Source organism: Aulostomus chinensis, chromosome 2 (genome assembly GCF_037954235.1).
Source record: "Aulostomus chinensis isolate RoL2024-O1b breed Wild chromosome 2, RoL_Achi_v1.0, whole genome shotgun sequence".
NCBI classification, from domain to species: Eukaryota; Metazoa; Chordata; class Actinopteri; order Syngnathiformes; family Aulostomidae; genus Aulostomus; species Aulostomus chinensis.
Genome location: NC_141321.1, coordinates 34851275 through 34871930, shown reverse-complemented (window position 1 = coordinate 34871930; position 20656 = coordinate 34851275). Strand labels below are relative to the sequence as shown.

Genomic DNA, 20656 nt, shown 5'->3' with positions numbered 1-20656 from the left:
ATGTCACAGTTCCTCCCGTCAACACGTCAACCCCACACAGGCTGGAGAACCAGGGAAGGCAAATGACTTACAGATCCAAACATTTGGCACCAGTTTATTCATCATTTTTAAATTAATACAAACTAGATCACATTTTGCCAAGAATATCAGTGCAGATATAAAAAAAACAAAACATGCATACTAAAAATACTGTGACAAAACAAGCATCCGTTGTGTGGATTTTCACGATGATTCTCCTCACAAAGAGCAAACAGCATCATCTGCTTGTGGGTGAATGAACAACTGATTACTGAAATGCTACCTCCTCACAATGGCATTCAAACTAGAAGTCCCAGGAGGAACCCTTCGCTAGCCTAGGGTTACACTACAAATGCCCAACAAAACGTGATCACTCATTTGCTCAAGAAGGTTTTCTAATGTCGGACACACGTCAGCACTCAAACACAACACTGTCTGAAGACACATGAGCTGCTTTCACACAAAACCACAACAAAACCAGAGGACGGGGCGCCGGGAGGACTGCGCCACAACACAAGAGATAAAAACAAAGTGAAACGTCTTACTGACTTTGCAAAAATCTAGCGGTAACTCTACGTCAGTCAGCTCTATAAAAATAGATTCTCTTTTTGCTCGTAATAATTCTAACGCAGCAGTCTTTCCAGCGCCCCGGTTGGCAGTATAACGACTCATGGAAACAACAAAACAAAACCTCCTGGTGATCAAACACAAGGTCAAAGGTGAAATTGGAAGCATCAGAGAAGCGCAGAGGACAAGGACTGGACGATGAACTGTGACGCCACATCAACATGCTAGGGCAAACAGGAAGAGATCTAGAAACAACAAAGAAAAACACAACAGGGAGACAAACTGAGGTTAAACCAACAATGGAACACAGACAGGAGAGAAAAGAGACAGGATGATCAAACGCTCCACGCTCCCAGCGAGGATGAGCCGCATGCGACCAGGAACTGATGACCACAGCAGCAACACCAACCAGCTGCCAGCGCACGACATGCAGGTCACGACCTCCAGAGTTCTGGAGCAGCAGCTACGCATGAAGGAGTAACGCCTGAAACACACCGGCGCCGTCCACCTCGCGGGGCGCTGCGATGGCTGTAGCAGGCAAGAATCACTGTCACCAATTAGAACAGCAACACTGACAATGGGAAAAAAACCAGACATCCATCACATGATCACACGCCGGCGCGACACGTCATCGCAGGTCTATTCTTCTAGCTCATGGCGGATGGACCCGGCGTATTTCAGGCGTAGCTCTGGAATCGTGACGTTTTCAATCTGGACAATAATGATGCGTTTCACAGCTGCCGTTAACCCTTTAAGCCCCCCGAACCGTCCAGGGGCCTGAAAACGGTTCATCAGTGCAGCGCGAGCTCCTTCCCTCCTACAAACTGAACCTTTCACCTTCAGTTCCTGTCGGTTTCCGTGTTTTGTCACACGCATGTTGAGTTGTTCAGGAAATCTTGCCGTGTTTCCCTTCAGCTTTCCAGGCTGCTAGTTTCTGTTCTTTCATTCGAACGCTCAGATTTGGTTTCATTGGTCGCTGGCTGATTTGGTTTGTGGGTCACAGTTTGAGGTTCTTGTCAGCAGCAAGTGACCGCGAGGAAACAGAGACTCACACTGGGCTCAAAGGAATAAATGAACGAAGAATTACCACCAACGAACGTAGTTACAACTGTGGTTTGCTGTCATTCATGGTCGCTACCGTCTCTTCTCCGCGTTCCTCGAGAGGGCGGAGCTGGCACGCCTCTCGTGTGTACTAATTTAACTTTTGAGTCCCTGTGGAACCAAAAGAATTGCAGTTCTCATGTGCGACTGATCCTCGTCAGCTCATTTTTGCATCCCTCATCAACAAGTCTCCTCTCTACACGTTCATAGGCCTCCTGCTTCAATTCTGCCAGATTCCTAGTTCAGCGTCCACTGATCAACTCTCTCTGACCCCATTCGTCCACCAAAGCAGAAACATGAGTAAAAATGCCCAACAGACCTAGAACCTAGAACCTAGAACCTAGAACCCCTCATCTTCCTCCGACTGTCCCGTTTCACCAGACCATCTCTGGATGTGGAGAACAATGAATGTGTGACATCACTGAGACCGGAGCGGCAGGCACGTGAACTCCCTGGGTGATCGGGTACGCAAGAGATCTACTGGATGAATGGAGACAGGTGGTTCCATGAGGTTGCACTGATGGATCCTACCAACACAGCTGAACCACACCGACACACATCACCAGACACAAACACTGAACAGGCGAGGAGACGACACACACCAGGAGACCCTTTTGAGTTGTTGGACACACTTGTCTTTCAAAATAATCTCAAGTCAGATAAATAATTTAGGCAATAAATAGTTCCCCAACACACAGGAGAAGTATAAAACCTATATAAAAATAGAAGAGGCAAAATAGTTTTCAATATACATCAACGGTTGCCTCACTTCCTAGTTTTGTAAAAAAAAAAAACCAAAAAAAAAAAACATTTCTTCAAAGTAGAAGCAATGAACAGATTTGTCTGAAGCAATTTGACACTGATATGAGTTCTTCAGTCACAGAGGAGATCCAGTGAGAGGCGTAGTGGTTTGAGATCAACCACCTGCTGACTGGGTAGCAGTTGCTAAGAGGAGATTCTAACGGTAGCTGCTAACAGGGCAGTGGCTCCTGACAATAACTGCTAGCAGGACACCAACCGTTAGCAGGAGAGTCGCTGCTAGCGAGAAGGTAGCCGCTAGCAGGCACTAACTGCTAGCAGGAGATGAGGGACAGTCGTGAATTTTCACCGAACACCTGGATTGAAAAAAAGAGACTCAAACTAAAAGGTCTCAAGACGAATCAGTACCTTTGCATTAGACACACATATGGAGTGGAATTAAGTCTGTGACGTTTGGTTTTCACAGCCTAACGTCACAGTATTGCTAGTCACAGTCGACACGCTGGGCTCCACAGCCGCTCCAGCCTGACGGAGTCCCAGCGCACCGGACTAGAGGAGAACCACCAAAACACGCCAGGCTCCGTCCACACATGTGGACCTCATCACAAACGTGACAGATTTAACCAAAGTTGTGAAAATGTCCATGAACAGAAAACTACCACGACTGCGGTTGGAAGAAAAGACGAAAGAATAATTTCCTGATCGTACTGAATTAACAGTTGCAGGATCTTCTGCCAGAACCAGACCCTGGAATTCAGCTACACGGTGACACCATTTTTTTAGTTACTGACACATTTTAAAGTGAGGACTGACGAACAGGAGTCTTCGTCCTGTATCATGTGACATACGCCACAAGGCAGCTGGGACGCCCCACCACAGAAAGTCTAGCACGCCCTCTTTTTGGCCTTTTCTCTTTTAGAGTGACAGTTCTTGCAACGTGCAGATAAATTGTTGATTGATGCTGACAAAGAAATGGTGGTGACTCTTCAGCAACGCGCTGAGCAGCCACTTAGCAGAGCTACGCTAGGCAAGTACTCCCCTGTCGCACTCGGCTACAGTAGCATGACGTTATACAGTTGACTGTTCATGTGATACCGTCCGTGTCAGAGCCTCACCCAGGTTTTAGATCCGTGTCGTGTTGCTGGTACTAAACTGGTAAGATTACTGAAACCTAGCAGTCCGTAGGAGTCAGTAGTGAGAAGCTGAGATGAGAACATGGAATTACAACAGCCTCACTTCAGACCAGCAACCATGAAGGGCCGTACCTGTTCCACTCCTGTGTTGTGGCACACTGTCACTCACAATGAGAACACCGTCCAGGGAGGACGGGGTTGTTTGGTGTATCTCAGAATTGTGACACAACAGGATTATTTTTTTTCCAAAGGTGACCTTTAGGGTTAGGGGTTAAGCTGAAGTTGTGATTATTTGTGGCGCACATGGATATCAAATGACTCATGCGCCACCCAGCAGAACATCTCAGCTAGGATGGCAACTGCCAGAAAGAGAAAAGTCACGTGTTCCTTCGGGAAAATGCTGATTAAAGAGCTGCGAGACCTGCAGCAGACAGGGAGGAGGCGGTCATGAGTCCAGCCGAGGTTGTTGTCCTCCTGCTGAACAGACCTTTAACTCCGGGAGCACCTTTCTACAACAATGCGAGCATGTCGGCGGCAGAAACCCGCTCTGACCCAATCAGCCGGCTCAGACTTGCTGAGTGAATTGTTCCCTCTCATTATCTGAGCGATTTCAATCACTTTTGTCTCCATCAATCATTTAGAGCTCAGCAGATGGAAAAAAGTGCCCAGCTTTAAGAAACCAGCTGCATTTAAGATGTCCCTTGAGTTCAAGAGTCAAATCCATGCCAAACTCTCCAAACCTGTGAGGGTGTTTGGTTGCACCACAGAGGTTCACCTTCACTACAGTGTCCCGTGACCACAAATACTCTCACGGAAGCGCGTGTGTTCAGGTCCTGTAGCCAATCAGTGAACGCACTGTTCTTTATACAGCATTTACGAACCGGTTCTACTCTTGTGACCATCTGCCTTTAGCTCACATTAGCAGAGACACAAGTAGCCAAATGCCTACCTTTCCCTAAACAATAAAAAGTACTTTATGGAACTAGGATGAAGTGTGGTGAGGAGGCCATAATTAGCCTACAACTGTTGCCGATTGAAAGTAATGACAATGACATTGAGAGGTTAAATTGTTAAAGTCCAACATGAGGTGATAGAGCAGTACGCTAGAGTAAGCAGACGCCATATTGTCTCCTTATCCACCCTTTCAAATCACTACGGAGGACTTGACGCCTACTAAGAACCAGGTTCAAGATTTAAAGTGTAACTAAACCAACGCTGGAACCATTTCAGCTGCTGCAACCAATAAAAAACTCTCCTGATGAAGAAGAAAAGTTGAAACAAGCCTGCAGTTGAACTTAGACAAGAGACCCACTGCAGAGAGAGCATTTAAAACAGCATCGATGGGACACACACACACACACACTTCCTTGTACTCATATCTTTGTGAGGACTTTCATTGACGTAATACATTCCCTAGCCCCTCCCCCTAAACCTGACCATCTCAACTGACTGCCTGATTCTAACCCTAACCCTAACCAGAACCTGACCCTAACCTTGACCCTAAACCTAACCTGAACCTGATTCTAAGATTAACCCTAAAACCAAGTCTTGACCTTCAAACGACCCTCTGAAGATGTGAGGACCGGCTAAAATGTCCTCGCTATTCACGTATTCTAGTCGTCACTATGTAGCAAGTACAAGAACACACACACACACACACACACACACACACACACACACACACACACACACACACACTTTGGCCTGTTTTGGTGGAGCTCCTCCTTGTAAACAGTTCAAACATCTGCATGTTTCTCAGACAGAAACAGGTTCAGGTGGTAACAGATACCAAAGATACCAAAGATAAGAGTGGCAACACCAACTGCTACGTTAGTGAAACGTCTTCTGAAACTCTTGTCCAGCTGCTGCCTGCCGTCAGGAGCACCCGGGTGGTGGAAGGGAACCAGCAGTTAAAAAAACAAAACGAAAGGATTTCGGCACCAAACTGTCAATGTGCAACACATCCTAACAATCAACTCATAAGTGTATAAAGGTACCACAGCAAACATCTCAACTTTAATGAAAACACACCTGTTTCTCTGATTGGTTAGAGGGAAACAGAGCGCAATAACCACAACAGAACACAGGAAGAACCCAGTCTGGCCTGAAAACTCTGGCGTGTCGCTTCACGTCTCCAGCCTGGATGAGTAAAAGTGACCAGGAGAGACAGAGCGCCAGGCGCCATGCTGCAATGCACAGATACGTTTCTCAGTGGACCAGTCTTAGTTGCTTATTCATATTCCACTTACCATAACACCACCCTTCCTAACTAAGTGTGCAGCACCGCAGCACCTTCAGTAAGGCTTGCTGTCATTCTTGGAGCGCTTCAGCTGCACCTTCAGCCTCTTCATGCCGATCTGGAAACCGTTCATTGACTGGATGGCTGCCTGTGACGACACAGGGTTGTCATAGCTCACGAAGCCTGCAGACACACACGGTCAGAGAGTTGCAACGAATATCTGCCCCACACGACTGTCAACACCTTCAGATTCTGGAGACGTGGTCAGAATCGTTACATTACAGGTCAAGTGCCCCCTGACACCCCCATGTTGAGGATTGAACCCTCTGACAGGTGTGGCATGTCAGGAGCTCTCCAGGTGACTTGGCTCTAGTGTTTTGCATGAATCTTTATCCTATCTTACTTCCAGCAGCTCAAACCTTTGTGTACGGAGGAGACTCAGGGCCGCCCATGGGAGAGCAAGAAGAGAGGAGGCAGATTTGTCTTCATCATGCACGTTGAGAGAGAAGTCAAAAGACAATGTGGAGAGAAAGTCGACCTCATGAGACTCAACAACCAGCGCATGTGGCTGCTTCTACAAAGCGCCGTGCAGGCAGGTAGATGAACTGGTGAGACTTTCCTTCAAACTCGGCTTTAGTAACAAAGAAATACTTTCTCTTCTATCTCAGAGACGTACTGTAGTATCAGTATGAGGACTGTGCTGAAAACTGCGCCTGTTCTCAAGGATAAAAAACACGAGCTTGGAAGAGAACTCGAGACATTCTACTGTATGTGGACTTTATTCTCGACACTTTGACTTTTTTCTCAAAGTGCGGGATGAAAAAAACTCTACCTCCACTCATTTTTGTTTCTCATGGGTGGCCCGACTGCTCTTCCGTATTTGTGAGCGTTCAATCATTAATGAGAAGAACTGGAGAACATCGACACCGATCAGCAGCTCCTGGCTACCAGATCTCACTGAGACTGAGACTCATCACAAAGTTGATGTTGATGAAGAGACTGAACTCACCGAAACACTTGCTGAGGTTGGTCTGTTTGTCGATGAAGACTTTCGCCGAGATCACGTTTCCAAAGGGCATGAACATCTGGAGCAGGTCCTGGTCTCCAAACTCTTGAGGCAGGTGGTAAATGAACAAGTTGGCTCCTTCTGGACCTGAAAACCAACGAGACCGTTTCACAAACCGCACGGACACTGAACACGGATCAGCAGTGTGGGTGGATCTGAGGGACATTAAAACAGGACAAGCCTCCCATTATGGACCTGAGCTTGTTAAGAGGTGATGATGTCAGAGAGAAGGTGATAACATCTTACCGGTGCTGCAACGGTCACTGGCTGATGCAGCAGAGTTGAAACAAAATAGAAACTTAAGCACAAGGTGAGAGCAGCGCACACACACACACACACACACACACACACACACACCTCTAGCAACAGGATTGCAAAGCAAAAACCACAAAATCGTCTCATTCCATAAGAGCGAATCGCTCCATGCTGTTGTTACTGCAGAGTCAAACGAGCCGATCGCACAGGTGGTTTAACCAACGCAGTGTTTGGTCCACCTGAATGGAAATTTATCTGAAGGAAGTCGAAGCGAGCTGAAGTCAGGCAAGATTCCCTTTAACCCTCTGAACCCCAGAACCCACCGCTGGGCCTCAACGCCATGTCTGCTTTTCTAAAAACAAAACAAAACAAAAAAACACAACACAAACTGCACCAGTCATCACAGCCAGAAACTCATCAAGTAACACTAATGTCCAATTCTCCAAGTGGTTCTTGAATGTAACAACACAACATTGAGCTCTGTCAGGAAATCTTAAGAGAAAGAATTTCATTAAAATCCAAGTTATTCTGCAGGCCTCCTTTAAACTTTTACCAAATAGAAACCCTTGGTACGAACAAGAGCCTGTAACAACCCCAATAACTTTCAGCTGGGGGAGGCCATGATGGACCAAGCCAGTAGCTGGGGGAGGGTGTTTGCACATCAGTGGTTCAACAGAGCGTCAATCCTGGTTGTAACAACACTGATAACATTCACACTCGATAAATTACTGTACATACTGCTACCATTTAAAATGAAGAAAACAAATTCTCAGTGAGATTCAAGTTCTGATTATTTCTGGGATCATTACCACTGACCTATTAGTCATAGCTATTGTGTTTGTTTCCATGGAGACACAGGACTTTATGCAGATGAGATATGACCCAGTCTTTGAAAGCCCAACGGCAGCACAAAAGGCCCAGAACCTGTTGGAGGTTCAGAGGGTTTAAGACGCAGTTACCAGCTTCTTCAGCATCAACTCTGACCTGAGACCAAGAAACTGTGACACCCAATGGGCACTTGTGATCGCTGATGACTGGTTTTCACCATCTTTCCCAGAGTCTGGGGGAGGGGTGGAGACGCTGAGAGGCCTGCCGTGGTCGTATGTGTCTACCTTACTTTACAGTGCGTGTGTGTACAGTTTGTGGACTGAGGAGAGAAGTAAAATATGGTTTTCTCCAAATGATCATACAGTCAACGTCCCTCAAAGTAAACAAGTCTGTTTCAGGAAATGTGGTGGAGACATCAAATCGGTCGGCCGGGTCACTTTACAGCTAAACTAGTCAAGTTGTGTTTCAGCAAATTCAGATCTGAGCAATGCTCCACCAAATCAGTGCACTGCCCCCCGGGTCTCCTGCTCTCCACAGCAAGTGAGAAGGATCAGTTGTCAACAGATTTAGTGTCTCCATCTGCAGCCTCGTCATCAGAACAGTCTCCACCCACTACTGTGTGTCCTATTTTCTACCTCCGGCCAACAGAGCCCACCTTCCTTCTGGCTGCCTGCAGCGGAGATGCTCTGCTGGGACAGCAGGCTCTGGTTGTACAGGCTGGGGAGGGCGGCGGCAGCGTACTGCTGAATCCCCGAGTAAGCCTGGCTCAGCGCCTCCATGGTGCTTCCAGAACCGTTAGACAGGCCACCGGAGCCCAGGCTGCCGTTCAGTGCCGCCATGCCTGTATTACAACAGCAAAACAACACATGAGAGTGAGGAGGGTGATGAGATCCAAGCAGAACAGATGTGGGTCACAGGGTAGAAGTTCTGGGTCACCGTGTCTCCCCATGAATGAAAGGGTGAGTTCTCTGATGCTGATGCTGAGTTCAAGATAACAACAGCTGAGCACTCCTACATGCTGGGATTCCTACCTGCCAGTGAGCCCATGTTGAGGCCAGCTCCAGTACCAGCCGCCAGAGACTGCAGCGTCCCCAGAGAAGCGATGGGGTTGACTGAGGAGGTGCTGCTGGAGGTGGGGGAGGAGCCTGCTCGGGGAACATCTACTGTTAATATTAGGCACAACCACGAATACAACAGCACTTTGTACCTGGAGGAACTTCTTTACGTCTCGTACTGCAGCTGTTAGCGTCTCACCTGAGCTTGTTAGTGCACTTAGTGGGCTGCTAGACGTTGTCATGGCACTGGAACCAGTGGCCGAGGCCTGTGTGGCTGTTGCTGCTGCTAAAGCAGCCAGGTTCTGCATGGCGTTAAGACCTGACAAACACACACACACACACACACAATATATCCACAAAATGTTTTCATTTTAGGTAAAAAAAGACAAAACAAAGAAAACAAAACCTACAGGGAAGGTCGACCCTGCAGCCCCGCCCACCACGCCCTCTGACATCTGCTGAACTTTGCTGACTTACTTCCACACTTCATGCTCTGGACTCCTCAACCCTCAACTGACTCTGAAGCTCAACAGGGCCCTGGTCCCTAGAGGTATTTGGTTCAGGTTCAGGTTTTTGGAGGTTACTCTAAGGTTTTTGTGCCAGGTCTTCAGTAGATGCGCTTTTTGTTGAAAGATGTTTTTCTTTGTGTGTGTACTAATCACTGTTTTCCAAATTGCGCGAGTAAATTAGTTACAAATTAGTTACAGGAAAAATGACCAGAAAACTAGGAAAAATAAAAATAACTGAAAAAATTAGAAACATAATAATGCAAATGATAATTTCTTCATATATGAGCATGAACTTCCCCGTTGTCTGCAGCTCTTCAGTCTGGAACAGACAACAGAATGTATGGGGACAAGATCTGGTGCATAGAGAAGTCAGACCTTTAGAACCCTGGGAGTTATCAAGCCTGGAACACACTGGGAGCCAGAACGAAGAGGCTAATCCTGGGTAACTGGTCAGTCTTCAGCACAAGATCCATACTTTCACGATGGAGAGTCTTATTGAAGAGAGTTCGTACCTGAAACTGGGTGCAGGTTGTTGAGCGCGTTTCCTGCGGAGGCTGACTGCTGCAGCAACTGTAAGTAAAGCTACACATTTACACCGAACACAGATGATTCCACAGTCAGTGTGAAAGCCAGGATGGGGAGATGAGAGACAACATGCTAGGGTGAAAATGAGGTGAAATTACATTTTAAAGAGGCCCTATGAACACACTCACTGCTAGGTACTGCGGCCCCAGACTGCTGAGCCCCGTAAGGTTTCCCCACATGGAGGCAGCGCTGAGTTGCTGCATCTGCTGCTGCAGTTGCAGGGCCATGCGCTTCTGCTCCTTGTCCTTCTGAGTGTCTGCAAACTTCACCACGATGGGTGACGAACAGCCCTAAACACCAACGAGGCACATGCTCAGTACTCTTGTTAAACGGAAACCACATTGCGTAATCCACCAGGTTTAAAATACAAACTGTGGCGGTGCAATTTGAACAGGTGAGGTCCTGTATCGAGTGAGGTTCACCTCCATGGTCTGGGACTGGTGCATGGACTTGATGGCTGACTGAGCCATCTGTCTGGCTGTAAAGGTCACAAATGCACAGCCTGAAGGAGAGAAACACACGTGAGGAATCATCAGTGTTGTCAACATCTCAGGCTTATTAGCCTCCACCGCCAGCGTCTGAATGAGCTTGTCCCTGAACTAAACTGAGGCTGTTCCATGTTCTTTCACCATTTCTTGAATTTCTAAATCAAGAAAACTGAACTGAACTTGATGGAAAGATGAACGTTTCGCTGACACTCTTTTAGAACAATCTTTGTGGGATTTGCCTGGAACCATCATGCTATTCACCACAGAGCAAACGACGCCGTAACACCTGTGGATTTTATACTGCAAGGCTGGTATTGTTTTCTTGTATTGTGTGTGTGTGTGTGTGTGTGTGTTTACAGAGCAAGCCTTACCCCGGCTAAGTCCGTCAGGGCCTCGAAGTATTCGGCACTCCTCTATCTGCCCGTATGGTGAGAACATCAGTCGGATGTCGTTCTCGTTACACTTCTTGGAGATCATCCCGATAAACAGCTTCCTGTCCTCCACTGCTGTTGTCAACACATCACAACATCAAACACACCTGCTGCATGTCAAGGTGGGCTAACATCCCACCAACTCTCAGGGCCGGCTCCAGCCATTTTAGTACCCCTCCAACATGAGGGACCACAATGGTTTCAAGACAAAAAATACATTTTTAGACATTAAAATGAACAATCAAAGAATGAATAAATTAGGAAAAATTCTAGGTTTTTTTTGGTGCCCCCTAGACAACGTGGCGCCTTAAGCCGGCCCTGCATACAGTGTGACTGCAGCGTCATCATCACAAGGACCGACTGGCTACTGGGTCACAAACTGGTTACATCGCCGCAGCAACTCTCTCTCTGGCTGTCCAACATGAGTCCCTGTTGTTAAAGAGTTTCGGCAGGAATGAAATGAACACTTCAGATCTTGAAGGGCCTCAGACCATTGAACCAAGCAACAGCACTGAACACTTGGAGGCAGGACTGTCACTGTCAGCTGGTGGCTGTAGTTTTCACTGACGATCACTTCAGTAGCAAGGGAGCAGTTTATTACAGTCCAGTCTCTCATCAGCAAGTGCTGAATCAATGCAGAGCTGTGTGCTGGTGCGCAGGACAAAGACCACACACAGAAACAATAGAGAATCCTTACCATTGTTCTTCTCACTGTCGGCGGGCTTCATCTGGATTGGGTGGTGCATCTGAAGCAGGCCAAAAATATAAAGATGTCATGTTGTAAAATGTCATGTTGGCAAATGAAGAGTGGCTTCAGAGAGGCAGGCTGCTGGCCGCGAGGATGAGCTGCAGGGGAGCTCCAAAACATCATCTACTTCTGAGTCACATGGTATGGATTTTGATTTCCTGGACAAATAAATGACGCCAGTAAAACAAAGTCTACCTTGCTGGAGCTGCATGTTTGTGAGGACTGGCCCTCGTGCTCGTTACTGCTGATGGAGTTTTTGGGGTGATTGTAAAGATTTACTGTGGTCTTGACACAACAGGAGCCGTTGTGTTGTTCAGAACCATGGACAGTTCTGTTTGTTGGAACTGGAGGAGGAGGCCTGTATCCTGAAAGATGCAGCCGTACATAATTCTGAGGATCTATTATAGATCCTTTAGATGCAATAACATTTTTTATATGAAACAGATCATAGCTCCTGGTACCTCATCACTAGATTATCAGGCAGAGCCCACGGACGCCATGAGGCTGAGCTGTAAACTGACTACAGACCCTAAAAACCAGAACAACCCTGGACAAAGTCTGAGAACCACTGCGGGAGATGCAGGGTCCCACATCCATTGTGTTTCTGGCAAGGATACGTGAGCCGACATCCAAGTGTCCAGGATGACGTCCTGATCTGAAAAACACGTCTTCATCATCTTCTTCCATGGTTTTACATTGAACTTTGGGCTCTAATCTCATTTCCCCATTAAAGAACTCACTGACAGAAGGGAAACGACGGGGAAGTTATTCGACAGGCAGAAAGGTTTTCACAGTCACCCTGCAACCAACAGCACCCCCCCCAAACGCCATGGTGTTACTCAAAGCCTGCGCTCAACAAGGATTACCCGACTGCCAGCACATGTTTGTCATGAGGTTTATCAGGTGATGAACTACGATAAAGTAACATTTGGGTTATAAAAGGTGTCACAAACTGAGTATGGCCAGTTGGTACAACTGCTGATGTCCAGCCAGGGAGAAGGAGCTCAGGGAGCCCAGGTGGAGCAGGAGTGCTGACATACCCCCGGCAGAATCTTCATGTTGTGGAGAGCGTTCTGTGCTTCCAAGGCTGATTTGCGAGTGTAGTAGGTTATAAAACAGCATCCTGCCAGAGACGGAAAAGAGATCAGGTGACACATCTGACTGGGTCACGGGGAGACGAGTGGAACTTGGAGGCACAGTCATTATATTACATTATTCTTATTATTCTTATTATATGTAGACACACACAAGTATGTGTGTGTGTGTGTGTGTGTGTGTGTGTGTGTGTGTGTGTGTGTGTGTGTAGGCATTTTATGGGTTAAAATGGGTCAACAAACCATTCACACCATCTTTCACACAGAGATTCAAAAAGGAGAGTGAGGAAAAAAATTGGTCCCGGCATCATGTTGTGCTTGTTCATCTTCATGCAGCAGCAGCAGTGGAACGTTCCCAGCTTGAGCAGGCTGTTCTAAGTGAGCTGTTGCAGCCGGTTCTCGGCAGACAGGAGTTCCCTTGCCATTGGTTCAGCAGGTTAGTCCCCTTGAGATCAGTTACCTCAGTTTCAAGGGACACTTGGCCAAAATAGTAACAGCTTCCTTGGAGTAGGAACAGACCCTGGAACTACCATCGGATGTATCAACACTACTGTTCCATCCCACCCTGTCTAAAAGTTTGCAGCAATGGAATATGTGGAACATACGGTTCCACCAGGTAGGAACAGCCAGAGAGCTGTAGCCACAGAACAGCTCACTCTGTTTCACTGTGGCTACAAACTGAATGTTTAAATGAAATGTTTTGCCAAGTACATTGTAATCTCATGAAATACTCCACTGCTACATGTGACCCCTCTACTGTTGCATGTCGTGGCTCTCAAGAGGCAGACCTTTGCTCTGAGGGGGATTCTGGCTGCGGTCTCGGAGGACGTTGATCTCATAGACGGCGCCAAACGGCTCAAAGAGTTCACGAAGCTGCTCCTCTGACCAGGAGCGTGGAATCTGCCCCACAAACATCTTGATGGCGTCCACATCTGGTTGGTCGGGGTGGTCCAGAGACCCATTCATCTTCTTCCCACTACAAGGACAAAGGTCATGGTTAAATGGGGGCTGAGGGTGAGGGTTAGTTGAAAACGTGTCGCCGTAGCTGGAACTGCAACAACTTGGCAGCAACAGGCGGCTCAACGGACCAGTGCCTGCACATGCGCTGAAAAAGCAGAAAGATGACCTTGACCAGCAAATCTTTTGTTCATCTTGAGCTCCCAGCAAACATTTGTGCCGAATTTGAAGAGATTTCCTCCAAACATTCCAGAGACCTCACATGAATGAGAAAGGGATGGACAGACAACCTCCAACCACCTCCAGCCCATGGCCGTCGCTGGTCCAAGGCATACCAAATGATACATGTACATACTGTAAAACTTCAAGGTAAGTTTGGATGACCAGATGATCTCTGAAACGTTTGTGTTCACATGAAAAGTACGACTCAAATCCATATATAATAATCCAGTATATCGTACGTGCAGGCAATGGTAAATGGACTCAATTACAGGGTAGTTTGATCATGACCTTAAAAACCCTGAATAACAACATGGCGTCTGCTTCTCCAGCGTAAACAATCAGGTACCCGTATTTATCGAGGCTGGGATGTATGAACCAATGACACAAACGCAGATGCGTGTCTCATTTCGTCACAGACGGTTTGTTTGTGAAGGCAGCATCAGCTCATTAGGAGTGAGTGGCCTCGGTCTTCCTCCCTCTGGATCCTGAAGTGGTTTGTTTGCCGACCAAACTCCATCAACCGAAACAAACAATGACAGAACACTTTGAAACAGGCTGATGCAATTCAGGACACGTGGATGTTACAAGTCGGCAGAGCAGCCTCACAACTCAAATGGCCTCCAAGTCACTTCTAGTTAGCCCATCATGGCGAGGATTCATCACAACAGTTTTTACATGTTAAGTCGCTCACGCATCAGAATCCCCAGAATGTCCTTCTTTGCAGAGAAGCACAGAAGTGTGTTACCATTTTGCAGATGAGCTCATAAACAGGCCTTTAGATAAAACTCCCTTCAGAGCGAGTTCTGGATGAGGGACGAATGCCGGACACAACGATGTGAACCCTTCCACCTCGGACCAATCAGAGAACAGTTTGCTCACGCGTGACATTTGTTTACAACTTTGAGCAGCTGTTGAATGTTGCTGTGTGAATACAAATGAACCGAGACAAACGCAACGTGTCCCATTTCAGCCACTGAAGGGGAACAAACCAAATGAGGTGAACGCACCCCAGTTCCCACATCTCACATCTGTTATGGTAAATGGACTCAATTTTATACAGCGCTTTTCTACCTTAGCAGCACTCCAAGCTCTTTCCAGGGTCGTCTCATTCACCCGTTCACACACTCACACACTGATGGTGGAGCTGCCATGCAATGTGCCAACCTACTCATCAGGAGCAATTATGGGTTCAGTATCTTGCTCAAGGACACTTGGACATGGTCACCGGGGTTGCTCGACGGCCACTCTACCCCTGAGCCATGCCACCCATCTGTTAGTGCCTAAAAAAGAAAGAATCAAGAAAGAATCAAACCCCGCTCTCAGTATCAGTGAGATGCCAATAAGCGTAGGTGATAATAACGGCCCACCATCGGCGTCAGAAGGTATCGGTAGCTTCTGTTATTTGGGATGCGGAGACAACCTAGTAAATATATAAATAAAGGAAGCTGAAGCTGCTGCTGGCCCATGCAGGCTACTTCAGATTCAGGTTACTTTTTATTTGTTCTTGTGCGTAGACGTAGTCAGCAGTAGGACAGGCAACCATCTTGACACCCTTTAAACAAGTGGAATGAAGTCCAGGTTTAAAAAATAAGAAGTAAGAAAACACTCAAATCCAGGTAAAACCAAACAAATATTTCCAGTCCAGCAGCTGTGGGGTGTTGGTGGTAAGTTCCAGGATGCGGGTCACTGAACCAACACGAAGACCGAGGGACACACATGATGTTGACAAAACAACAGACTCAGTTTGACTGTGACATCCGTCGTGCTTTAGATTCATCTCATTAATCTGACCGTCACACAGTAGCGTATGTAATGCAGTGCTGATGTTAGCATAGGACAAGTACAAGCAGTTTTCCTCTTTGTAGCTTCCTCCATGAACCTGCTCTCCTGTCCATCTCGCTGTGACGTCCGTCCTGACAACTCAACACCAGTATGCGCCAGCAGGAAATACAGGAACAGGCTCAAGCAGCGTTCACGCCGAACACAACATGAATTCTCTGGGCTGTTGAAGTACGGCTGCCTGATTCTCACTCAGATGTGAGTCAAAATTTTTCTCTGTGTGAATTGAGGTCATGATTCTCGAACACAATTCTTATTCTTCCAAGTAAAAGATTGATATCGTCAACTTTAAACAGTAACAAGGAGTAAAAAAAGGCCAAGAGCTGGACTGGTGATCGCAGAGCCGAACGGAACAGGAGAGAGTGAATGGTCATCATCACCTTCACAGGAGTGTGAATCGAGATCAGTTTTTTCAGGGATCACATGTGCAGCCCAAACGTGAAGTCAATGCAAAGATGCCAGAAGTGCAGAGCGAATGTGAAATTCACACAAGCTGAAAATATTTAACTTGTGAAGTGGAAAACTGACTTGAAGCTGCGTCACCACAGCCAATCAGAGTGAAGGTTCTCCCACTGACGCCCTGTTGAGTCAGACAATGGAGGACCAGCTGATCTTTGTTGTTCTACACACTCTAGTTTTTGCGCACCACAGTTAATAAGTTTAACCAAGACAGAAGCATCCAAGGAAACGGTAGATTTCCAGGTGTTATGGAGGCATGGGGCCAAGCCTGAGGCTGAGCACTGGCCACCCATCACTGGAGGCGGGGAGCAGCAGGAGCAGGCAAGTGAGCTCCCCTCCTCTTTCCAGAAGAGAATACTCTTGTTTTTTAGCGGCGAATAAGCACAAATGATGGAGGGACTGCTTTGAATGAGCACGAAAGTTCGCTTCATGTTTAGAGTGAACTCGACCTCTCAGAGCTGGGAGAGGCAGGGCCGTGGCACCAGTCTGCTCATTGCCAAGTCAGCGTTCCATCAGGAGGATGTTACGTCTCACTTCACTTGAACTTCCATACGGTGTGTATTCATTTTTACTCGGTCATATTTGGAGACCGTGTGTTTTTAAACTGAACGTTCAGTCTGTTAGACTAAACAATGCATTGTTAAACTGGATAAGTGAGTACATGAAAATTAAATAGTCAAATAAATAAACACTAACATGGCGAAATTGCAATCTTTTATTAAAACTTTATAATCTGCATTTTCATATGTTCCGATTAGAATTGCAATATTTGGCTTAACGAGATAGAGAGGCGTGAACAGGCTCTGACACTGGTCCAGGGACCACTGTGAAGAGTACAGACGTCTTGACGCAAGTGTGTTAAATATTCCACTGAACAGAGGCCAGCATCTTGGACACAAACTGCACTCTTTCACAAATCAATCAAAAGTCTGGATCACGTCTGAGAATCCCAACCAGGTCACGGAGGTAGAAGAGCACCTCTCAGTCAAGGCCTCTCCTGACAGCAGCTGCAGGTTCCTGGCAGCTTCCCAATGGGACCTTGAACACAGATTTTTCAGGACAGCATGTATACTCACAAAGACGTCAGCCAGGGTACTTACACGGGGCTCGAATTCAAGGAGCAATGGTCCACCATCATTTCTGGGAGAAAATCCAGTTTAAAAGAAGCCATTATGGCAAAGAAGATTTCTTTCTTCCAGAAGCGATGCTGAGAGGACACAAGGATGAGCTGGTGGTGGTAAACTCCAGATCACACACTGGTTGGGAAGTCCTGAACGACAGGTAAAATAAGCAGCTGGGAGCTCACACAAGCCAGAGACACACGGGGTGCTGCCACAAATCAATCCACATGGAGAACCGGTCCACTGGAGCACAGAGACAACAAAACTGGACCTTTGTTCAGGGTGGAAGAGGAGCACGAGTGACAGACACCAAGTGACAGGCCTTCAGGTTAGCGTTCCTGGTTCTGGGACTGGGACCAACCGCTGCATGGATATCAGGGACACAGAGGGCTGCTGGGATCACTGGGGCCAGAGGGAGTCATGGCCATTTCGGGTCCCACAATCAAATTGCTGATGACCAGTGGCCTTTGTGAGCATTTCTCCTAGGCCAGCAGATCTGGCTGCAGCGTCAGATAAACAGGGTGTCAGATTGATGGTGATAAGGCCCAGTGGGCAGAGGGAATGAAAGAGGGAGTGAATAGCACTCCCCAGCCAGTAGCTAATCCCCGGACTAGCCACACCAGGGGCTAACAATTAGGTTCCGGCCCGAGGGGGGCTGCGCTTGCCCTGTTGTCCTACAGGCTGCACCCGTTTGTGTGTGCAACATATGTGTGTGTGTGTGTGTGTGTGTGCGTGTGCGTGTGTACACACGGAAGGCAGCCAGTGTCATATGACACAAGCACACACTAAATCTCCCCGATTTAATAAAAAGAGCTAATTTTAACTGTTAAAGTCGTCTCAGCTGAACAACTGCCTGATCCCAAAGTGTTCAACACACATCCAGATGTCAGAGAAAGACACAAAACTTGCCTCTCTCCTCAGGCTGATCAACAATATCATACTACATGCTGCGACTGACAGCAGACCTGAGCGTGTGTAAATGAGGTCTTTGCCTTCAGCAAATATAACGTCTTCCTGGCTGAATTACAATATTAATTAAATTTCTAATTATTACTGGAGGGAGCACCTTGAACACGATACCTCCACCAAAGCCAGCGTATTTTTACATATGAACCAGACTAAAAAACGCATTCAGCAAACAGCATCCATGCTGATTCAAACTAACACTGATGTAGAACATACAGGCAACAATCTGGGTTTTCACACCTTCCTCATTGAGTCTGGCAGAATCACACTTGAATGTGGACAAGATACACCGGACCAAGACAACAGACAGACACACAGACAAAATGGTGTCAGAAGAAGTCAGTCCTAGCAGTTGTCGCCAATTAAGAGAGGCTTATAGACCTCGTCGTTCATGGTCAGTCCTCTGGGTCAGAGAGGGTCTGAGTCAGCGGAGGCATGTCAGGTTTGTTCATGGGGCTTCCCACAAGATGGCCTTCTTCTCTTTTATACAAACAAATTTACCTTAAATACAGTGTTGCACAGACGGGTGTTTTTGTAGTGCAATCGAACGCTATCATGTCAGGGATGACGCGTGTTTGTACTTCAATAGGAGGTGAGATTACAGATGTGCAGACACCACCTCCCATCAGATTTGATGATGTCACGTCTTCTTTGATAAATGCTCAGACTTACACGGGAGTCATCAGACGCCCAGCATACGTTTGTTTGATAAATGTGAGCCAGTATATCTTTAGGATTTCCATCCCTACATCCCAGTTCTCAGCAGTGGGGTATCTCTGGAGCACAGGTAGAAATTTCTTCAAATTTTAGCACAAACTGGGACTCAAGGATGATCCAAAATGATTTTGGAGGTCAAAGAGTAAGGTCGCGTCACCTCATATATGTGTGCTATCTGTCCCATTCTCCTAAGGTGAAAGCTCCAGAGCCACTGGGGGGGAATTTTCTACAATTTGGCTCAAATGTCCACTGCAATTTAAAGATGAATGGAAAACAATTAGGTGGTCAAAGGTCACTGTTAGCTCAGGTGAACGTCATACCTTGTATACATACATGGTAGTATGAACAGCCAGTGGGCCCAGGCTGTCCAACACATTTTTGGTGGTCAAAGGTGAAGGTGGCTGACACCTCATGGAGGCTCACAACTGTAGCAGCGTGGAAGTTCTGCTTGCTTTCACAGTCTTAGTCAAATAAATGTATTGAAATTTCTCGGTGGACATTAAAAGTTGTGTGTTTGAGTATTCCTGTACTACGCAATACATGACATTCATGTCAAAGTACTACTGCAAAGCAGTTTTCAATCGTTCACACCTCAACTTAAGTCACACACCAACATGGGAATACACTCTGTCACACAGATCCTGCCTCCTCGGAGGAGGGACACTGGCGACTTCCGCGTTCGGTGACATCACGTGTATACCCTCTTTGGGATAAAAATAGTGTTCACTGTAACTACAAACGCATCTGAAGCTGTAGGGTAAAGGCTGTTCTTATGTAAAGGCAGCAAACCTCATGATCGAACTCGCACACCGTGACTTTGTAGTTTCACTCCGCTGTCATGTTGTTAGCAGGCTGCCAGTAAACTCGTCAACATGGAGCCTGACAGGCAGGCAGGCAGCTGGTCAGCTAAACACAATCAGCCCCTACAGAGCAGCACAGCTGGCTATGTTGCGGAGACGTTAGCTAGCTACAGCAGGGTTTGTTGCAAACTTAAAATGACAAACTTACCCGTTCTACTACGCCACAGTTAATTTGACTTGTTGGATTTCAGACCAAAACGCCAGGGCGAATGTTAACTTACTAATAAGAGGATACTTATTCTTTACGTGAAAGAAACAAGTTGACAACGGAGGTGAAATATACTACTCTACTGTCACTTTAGAGATTTAGCTAGCAGCCAGTGTGCTAAAATGGCAGTCTGAGCGCTCGGACCACTCACCGAGACCCCGGGGGGAGGACTGGACCCAGACGATATTACTCAGGAATTCGCTTCAGGACTGATGGAACTAGCGGTTTGCAGATTTGATTGTGTTGTAAAATATAAATGATTTTTGTCTGGGGCCGTTGTTCGGTAACGCTATTTCAGAGGGCGGTGAACGTGCACTTGACTCTGCCCTGCTTCCAAGTGTCGTTTGGTACGGTCCACAGAGAGGCGCTGTCATTTATTCGTTTCCCACAAGATTTATGTATAATTTATGTTGATTTTACCCTCATTCATG

The 20656-nt window shown here is 46.9% G+C and overlaps 1 protein-coding gene across 8 annotated transcripts; it reads right to left on the bottom strand.

Annotated features, from left to right (window-relative positions):
• Positions 1–78: 78 nt before the first annotated feature.
• Positions 79–20562, bottom strand: celf1 (cugbp, Elav-like family member 1). 8 transcript variants are annotated; one of them, XR_015110849.1, is made up of 15 exons: positions 20166–20343; positions 13665–13852; positions 12823–12905; positions 11732–11780; positions 10975–11109; positions 10538–10617; positions 10244–10405; positions 10043–10112; positions 9221–9340; positions 8998–9111; positions 8622–8807; positions 7130–7150; positions 6827–6970; positions 5828–5965; positions 79–830 (listed from the first exon to the last, which is right to left on the bottom strand). XR_015110849.1 is itself a non-coding variant. In XM_086191058.1 (15 exons), the coding sequence occupies exons 2-14, from the start codon at positions 13840–13842 to the stop codon at positions 5873–5875; spliced, it is 1470 nt and encodes a 489-aa protein (XP_086047184.1). In that variant the 5' UTR covers positions 13843–13852; positions 20377–20562; the 3' UTR covers positions 79–830; positions 5828–5872. The 8 variants fall into 8 exon arrangements, 7 of the variants coding, with proteins under 7 accessions (XP_086047184.1, XP_086047175.1, XP_086047200.1 ...); XM_086191058.1 differs by lacking the exon at positions 20166–20343 and adding an exon at positions 20377–20562 and having other exon boundaries at positions 5828–6000; XM_086191049.1 differs by having other exon boundaries at positions 5828–6000.
• Positions 20563–20656: the final 94 nt, after the last annotated feature.

Excerpts from the sequence above, each read along its gene's own strand:
- celf1 (XM_086191058.1), bottom strand. The coding sequence starts at position 13,842 with ATGAATGGGTCTCTGGACCACCCCGACCAACCAGATGTGGACGCCATC. Across the intron at positions 11,110-11,731 it reads CGACAGTGAGAAGAACAATG|CAGTGGAGGACAGGAAGCTG; the intron begins GTAAGGATTCTC and ends TGTTGACAACAG. Across the intron at positions 7,151-8,621 it reads TGCAGGCAGCCAGAAGGAAG|CCAGTGACCGTTGCAGCACC; the intron begins GTGGGCTCTGTT and ends CTGCTGCATCAG.